General features: G+C 35.3%; 2 protein-coding genes across 2 annotated transcripts; one reads left to right on the forward strand and one right to left on the reverse strand.

The window, feature by feature from the left end:
* Positions 1-1,606: 1,606 nt before the first annotated feature.
* Positions 1,607-3,659, forward strand: LOC106301652 (MATE efflux family protein DTX1). The gene is made up of 6 exons (XM_013738105.1): positions 1,607-1,913; positions 1,996-2,540; positions 2,638-2,724; positions 2,809-2,865; positions 2,944-3,388; positions 3,482-3,659. The coding sequence occupies exons 1-6, from the start codon at positions 1,668-1,670 to the stop codon at positions 3,530-3,532; spliced, it is 1,431 nt and encodes a 476-aa protein (XP_013593559.1). The 5' UTR covers positions 1,607-1,667; the 3' UTR covers positions 3,533-3,659.
* LOC106301654 lies at positions 3,566-4,749 on the reverse strand. Its single transcript, XM_013738106.1, has 5 exons — positions 4,490-4,749; positions 4,338-4,404; positions 4,065-4,261; positions 3,908-3,980; positions 3,566-3,816 (listed from the first exon to the last, which is right to left on the reverse strand). Exons 1-5 carry the CDS (start codon positions 4,589-4,591, stop codon positions 3,662-3,664), a joined length of 594 nt encoding a protein of 197 aa, XP_013593560.1. The 5' UTR covers positions 4,592-4,749; the 3' UTR covers positions 3,566-3,661.
* Between the last annotated feature and the right edge of the window lie 3,197 nt (positions 4,750-7,946).

Below are 7,946 nucleotides of genomic sequence, written 5' to 3' on the forward strand. Positions count from 1 at the left end.
TCTTTTTCTCTATTTTTGTTCACCACCACCACTTCACGGCGCCGGTGAGAGGGAGAGAGGGAGAGAGCGTGCGACGGCGAGGAGAGAGAGAGAGCGACGCGCGGGAGAGAGAGAGAGAGAGCGACGCGCGGGAGAGAGAGAGAAGAGAGAGAGGCGGCGCAGGATAGAAGGGGAGAGAGCTCGACGGCTAGGGTTTTCGGCCTCCGGGAATTCTCTGCAGAGCTTCGCTTCAGATTTGTGATGAGGCAAAAAGGGAGGCTGCATCTCTTTTTATAGGAAAGGGGAAGGGAAACCCTAGGTTTTTGCCAAATGGGCCGTAGAGAAGCCCATATTCTTTGGGAAATTTTATGGGCCAGGAACCGGGCCGTTACAGGAAGGATGGTGTATTCAATAAGATCCAAGTTTGAAAACCTATAAGACATTCAAAAATTACACGGTTTATTGATTTGTTTGTAGCCCTATATCGAGAACAACGATTATCGCATATGACAGTGCATGAAATTTTATGTAATCGTCAAGTGGCCAGTCGTTATGGCGTATATTTTAAGGTGCATTTATTTTCAGGCAAAGGCTTGAAGTTGATGTATGCCAACATCTGTACACATAGATATAGTTTCTATGTTAAAGGATATTTTTGACCACCTAATATCCAAATTTAACAGTATACTGATAATTTTTTGTATAGTTAACAGAACTCATCGATGTGCAGTGATTGACTCACTTCCAAACTTTGTATCAGTAGAATATCGCCTGACACCACTAAAGCTTCCAATGTCTCATTATTCTAGTTCTTTTCGCCATAGAAGAAATCACTTACTGCCATCACTGGATTAACAACTGGCGAAATAGCTTGAGCAGGTCTAGCTGGGTTCGTTGGGATCCAAAGATATTTTCAAGCTCGGATCTCATGGCTATAATGAACTTTTGCCTAATATCCATGGATAATAAAGACTTTGCTGCTGAAATACTTATATAGACGTCTGATGAACTATAACAAGGAATATATCACAATGTTGAACTAAGTTTGTAATACTTACCTCACAATACCAGTACTAGAAAAAAATTGGATATTGAATTAGCCTGTACAATTGTTTAGCTTACAAGACAATATTGAATTCATGGATCGAAACAAACACTAGACCACTTTTATCTTTCATTTACACATTTCTCCCATTTAGCCCAGTAAACTCCTTTCTAGGTGGATTTGAAATCTACGAGAACTATGTAATGGTATTTGCAAACTTTGATACAATTATTTAGTGGAAATAAAAAATTGGACATGACGAGACTGAAAGATGGAAGAAGAAGAGTCAATGCTATATAGGTTGGGACAACTCTAAGAGTGAGGTTAAGAGAAATTAATAACATTAGTGAATACAATATTCATATATTAGATTAGCCAACAACATGTTTAGAAAAAAAACAGGTCAAAACGAATTTGATATCTTACTCTTCGGCGTCACGTTTGACATGATTCCAAAGTATGCTGTCTAGCTAGTTGCCTTTGTTGTCTTAGTCGTGGATAACTAGAACGTGATTCCCAAGTATATTATCCTGTATATATTTTTCACGCATTTCCGTACAATTAGAGCGCTGTTATCGTTTAAAAAGATTCAGTATCATCTGAAACCAAAGGGCAAAGGCCTTGAACACTAGGAAGACTGACAATGGAAGAGCCATTTCTTATAAGAGAGGAACAGTTAGTCCCCAGTACAAGGACATGGCACAGAGGTCAGCTCACCGTGGAGCTGAAGAAAGTATGCCGCTTGGCCGCTCCTATGGCCACCGTGACCAGTGCTCAATACCTTTTACCTGTCATCTCAGTCATGGTGGCCGGCCACAATGGGGAGCTTCAGCTCTCCGGCGTCGCTCTTGCCACCTCTTTCACAAACGTCTCCGGTTTCAGCATTATGGTAACTATGCTATGACTCTCTCCACTCCGCTTCAGTTATAGAATCCAACTGACTCTGAAATCTTGAAAACTCTTTTGCGCAGTATGGATTAGCGGGTGCTTTAGAAACTCTCTGTGGCCAAGCTTATGGAGCTAAACAATACGAGAAACTCGGAACCTACACATACTCTGCAATCGCCTCCAATATCCCAATCTGTTTCCTCATATCAACTCTTTGGATTTACATGGACAAGCTCTTGGTCTCTCTTGGACAAGACCCTGACATCTCAAGAGTCGCTGGCTCCTACGCCTTTTCGCTCATACCGGCTTTGTTCGGACAAGCCATTGTCATACCACTGACTCGGTTTCTTCTGACGCAAGGGTTGGTTCTTCCCCTTCTCTACTGTGCCGTAACCACCCTTTTGTTCCACATCTCCGTTTGCTGGATTTTGGTTTTCAAGTTTGGTCTGGGAAGCAATGGAGCTGCTTTGTCTATTAGTGTGTCTTTCTGGTTCTATGCTGTGATACTCGCATGCTATGTGAGATTCTCCACCTCTTGTGAGATGACACGCACCTTTGTATCCGATGATTTTGTGTCCTGTGTCAAACAGTTCTTCCATTACGGAGTTCCATCAGCAGCAATGTTGTGGTATGCCAATTTAAATTTCTTGTTGGTCAAGGTACATACACGAATGCTTCCTCTTATCTCAGTTGCATTTTTTTCTTCTCATCTTTTTGCAATATAGCCTAGAATGGTGGCTTTTTGAGCTACTCATACTCTCCTCAGGACTACTCCCAAACCCGAAACTTGAGACCTCTGTTCTTTCAATATGGTAAGTAAAATATACACATTCTTTCTAAATGTTCTTCTCTTATCTGTTTATTGAGAAAGTATTAATCATATTTGTTTCATGCAGTCTTACAACAGAAACATTGCACTATGTAATTTCAAATGGAGTTGCCGCGGCTGTGAGGTACGATCTCAATTCCTAATCCAAAACATCTTCAACCTCCTTCCTCAATATTAGTCATCATCTGTTGGTTTCTTGCAGCACACGCGTGGCAAACAATTTGGGAGCTGGGAGTCCTCAAGTTGCTAGGGTATCAATATTGGCAGGGCTTTGTCTCTGGTTTATAGAGTCAGTTTTTTTCAGTACGCTTCTCTTCACATGCCGGAACATCATAGGCTACGCATTCAGCAACAGCAAAGAAGTCGTGGACTATGTCGCGGATATATCTCCTTTGCTCTGTCTTTCCTTCATCCTGGATGGGTTCACTGCAGTGCTTAATGGTGTAGCTAGGGGAAGTGGGTGGCAACACATTGGAGCTTGGAACAATGTGGTGTCTTATTATCTGGTAGGAGCTCCGGTTGGACTTTACTTAGCTTTCAGTCATGGGTTTAATGGAAAAGGATTGTGGTGCGGTGTTGTGGTTGGATCCGCTGTTCAAGCAACTATTCTGGCTATCGTCACAACTTCCATGGATTGGAAAAAACAGGTTATTCCTTTGAGTATAATATTAGCCATTTCAGCTTGTTACATATCTACATTTTAATAGTGCTTTCAAGTAATTGGAATCTATAATTTTTAGGCTGAGAAGGCAAGGAAGAGAATAATCTCTAGGGAAAATGGATTAGCTTAAACGAAGAGTGTTTCTTAATTAATACATATTGAGAGATACGAAGGACTTTGATTTTCTTCAGTTTTGGTATACAAATGTAATTGTTTTCTTATAAACAAGTGAATTAAAAAAAACAACATCTCGGTTACATTATTGGTTCCAAACGGGAATAATCCCTTGTGCAGCAAGGCGCTTCTCCACCCAAAACACAACGTGGTTTGCAGTTGGTTTCCTCTCGTCGACTAGAAACGGCTCCACAGTGCTTGGACCTGATCCGTACGAGGAGATTGAAAAGCCCTTTGCACCTATTTTTTTTTTAAAACTCCATTCAAATTTGCAGCAACAAAGTATTTGAACCAGATGATTATTAAAAGAAAAAAATGTTTATATTATTACCTGTGAGGTTCCCACTGGGGAAGAAGGCCCAGAAGGAATATTGAATACCTTTCTTAAAGAAAAACCCCTCGAGCTATAATCAAACAAGTTACGTTAGACTAGAGATGAACTAATGATGATGATATTTTGTCTTGAATGTTGGTTAGATTCAAGAAACCTTATCGTCATGGAAAGATAAATCAATCTCAGAGATATCATCTTGAGCTTCAAGAATGGCTTTTAGGGGAGGAATCACGTCTTCTTCCATCATTTCTCTCAGCGGTTTTGCCACGGCTGCCTTCGCAGCTGCCGGTTTTGGTTTCTTTGCTGGAACTTCAACTGTTGAGTCTTCTTTTTCTTTCTTCTCAGTAGCAACTATAAGATAACAAGAATGTAAGTTTCCTCTGTTTTCAATAGTTCCACCAACCAAACATTCTGTTTCACAAATTACCAGCAGAAGTGGAAGACTCTTGCACGGCACAGCGCAACTGACTTTCCTTTTTATTACCTGACTGATGCTGTAAAAGATACAAGACAGAATCTGTGTTAACTCAATACACTCGGATGAGATACAAAATCCATGGAAATCAAGACATTACAGACCAATGTTAGTGGTGGAAACAAAGAAGAGGATGAAAGAGTTGGGGTGACTATAGAGATACGAGAGCTGGTAGCTCCAAATGATACTCCTACTATTGCTGTCATCTTCAGGATCAACACAGAAAAATTTAACTGATCTTCACCAGCTAAAGATTCGTTACACTTAGATTCTTCTCTCCTTCTTCTGCCTCAGTAGTAATGTTTTCCTCTCTTTTTTTTTTTTTTTGTGGAGCAAAGCGGAAGAAGAGAAGAGGGAATAAGACAAGACACCAATGTGAAAAAGGCTAAGTCCAAGAGTTGTCAACCACTCATGAGAAAAAGAGGATATACCATATTTTAATAACAAATTTTAAGTCTGCATAAATGTTTCCAATAATCTTTTGTGGCGAGTAGAAGACCAAGATAGCAGATTGTTAGAATTTCTATGCCTAATCCGGTAGCCTCAACTACTAAATTCAAGTCATAGCTACCTCGTTGTGCAGATTTATGGATATGATTTAGCAACACTAGTTCTTAGTCGTGAGCCAGACGGAATTTTTTAAAAGATATCTAGCATTTCTTTAGGAGACTAATGTTTAACATTTGTTTTTCTAATTAACACTGAGTACTTAACACATATATTTAACTGAGCATGATTCATAAACTAGGTTTTTTTTTTATGCTCATGCACGAATATAAATATTTTTTAAAATTTATTTCCATAAACTTACAAAATTTATCTTATTTTATAATATATATATAATTATTTATAATAATAATATGTTGTTCTTAGGTAGACATGCTTTAGTTTTAGAAATATTATTAGGTAAAAAGAAAATTTGAAATAGAAATCATAATAATGGAAATATGCATAATATTTTAGTTCATTTAATATATCCATGTAATTAACCATTCTAAAAATTATGATGAAGATGTCTTCTCAAATAATATTATAGAGATTGAAATATTTTGTTGTTTATTAAGTGATTCATAGGTTATGCACTTGAAAGCTACATAACATTGTTGTTTACTCAATTTTTTTTTTGTTTTTGTCAATATTTTACTCTCTGGTTTGAGTTTCCAATCTATAAATTTGTGAATTATGTTTAGATACTTATATTTGTTTAATGTATTTCATCTTAGTGTTGACAGCTTTTGAGTCAATTTTTTTTGTATTGTTTTGTGTTCAAATCCACTGAAACATATTACTCCATCCGTTTCATATTAAATATCGTTTTAGTTTTTCAATTTTGTTTTATTATATGTGTCGTTTTACATTTCTAATGCATGCTTTAAACAAAATTTTCAATTTTTATCCTTACTTTTAATTCATTAATTAATAAAACCAAACAAAAAATTATATTAACTAAGGGTAAACAAAATATTTAACAATTTTCTTAATTCGTGCGTAAAAATCTTAAAATAAACTTAATATGAAACGGATGGAGTATAATAGATTTGAACTTTGACTTGTGGAAATTGTTAACAAAGAAAAAAATTATATAATTATTACTGTCAACTATTTTAAAGATGCATAAACAGCTTAAAACGGCAGATCATAATAGCTGAAGAAGAAGCTAACAAGTTATGAACAACGAATTGCTCAAACTCGGATCTCAAGCTTGCAAGTGCACATTGACTGTTTAAAAAACCAAGATCATCTTCATCGTTTATGGATTTCATACATCCTGCCACTCCGCCAACCACTGCAACAATTAACTACCTCACCAAATTTGACATTTATCCGAAATTAATCATCTTCACACCATTTTTCTTAGAAGTTTACTTTACTTGTATTTATGTTTAAGAAACAAATTTTTTGCTTTAACTAATTTTTTTGGTTGTAGAATATTTAAATTTCTATATATTTATATAGTTTAGCTTCTATAATTCGAATAATAATAACATTTATTGATGATTCTAATAAATTGATATATTGTCACTAATTGGTTCTAAGGGAAAAATCTATATATATAAAGTTGGTTTTTTCACTTCTTCTGACAAGTGGCAGGGGGTTTTTCGACACATGTCCTCATAATTTTTTTTGTATTTTAGATCTTTTTTCTTTTATATTATTGCAATTTAGTCCATCAGTTTTTAATTATGCACTATCTAATCATTCTCACACTAACCATCATCATAATTTGAGAATCTATTTTATTGGTCACTAAAATTCAAAAAATAAGTAAAACAATATAAATATATTTTAAATGTTTAATTTATTCACAACTGAAAGTATCATAAAGTTTCACTATTTTATTATTTTTACTATTTTCTATTATTTCATTTATAAACTATATTTTTATTAAACTATTAAAATCACAAAATAACCAAATTTAAACCTAAAATCTCCACAATCACTTGAGAAAAATAAAATGCCATAGTAATACTAACTCAATAAAGGTCTGGATCTTAAAAGAGATCAAGACTAACTTACCTTACCGTAACATAGAGTGTCTTGGCCAGAACAAGTAGAAGTAAAAAAGGAAAAAAAGATAAAATCTGAAACAAAGTAATCCCAGAATACAAAGAAGCTTGATCAAGCACCAACAAAATCCGCAATACACCGGTGCCGTCCTCGAGCTATGAAAAATAGCATAGAAGTCAAATATCCAAAAATAGATCTTAAAAACCAAGACGAGCAGGGACTATTGACGGTAAGCCAACAACGAGAAAGACAACATCAAAGATGACTAAATTCTGATCCAACCGAAGGAGATATAGTTCCTAACATCAGCTGAAATTTAAGGAAGAAGATGAACATCCAATATTGAATGGAACAACCTAAAACGACACGAGAAACAACCGCACAATTAGGAACTCCTAAACCCAATCTACAACACATACCAGAAATATCAATGTGAAGAAGGTGATAAAGAACAAGAGCAGGATGTGAGTCTTTTTCGGTGATGGTGATGCAAAATACATAGATGTTGATGGCTCAATGTCAAAATATGGGAAGAAAGCAAAAAAACATATTAAAAGTAATAATGTTCAAGAATATGAAAAAAATAAAAGACAATTTTGACGCTGAAACCGTTAATATTAAAATCAACAAATGCATAAATGCAAAGTTATTAAAAGTCAGTATATTTTTACATTAGAGGCTCACTTCACTACTAACAAGTACTATACACACAAAACACATTATTGAAAAACAAAAAACAAAATATATTAACATATCAGTACTACTACTACAAAACACAATAAAAACACCAAATAATGTTATTAACAAATAAAAGTGACCACATAATTACATTATCCAAAAAATTATATTCTTAACCACAATAAAACAATATTTTGCGCAAAGCGCGGACATCCTCCTAGTTAATATAATAACATAAGACAAAACGCTTACTAAAGTGACTTTTTTGATTGTATAGTATCATAGTCATATATAGTTTCATGTTAGCATATATATATATTGTGACTATTTATTTTTCCAACAAAATATTTGTGACTACTCAAGAATCTCGCTAAA

This window comes from Brassica oleracea, chromosome C7 (assembly GCF_000695525.1).
Source record: "Brassica oleracea var. oleracea cultivar TO1000 chromosome C7, BOL, whole genome shotgun sequence".
NCBI classification, from domain to species: domain Eukaryota; kingdom Viridiplantae; phylum Streptophyta; class Magnoliopsida; order Brassicales; family Brassicaceae; genus Brassica; species Brassica oleracea.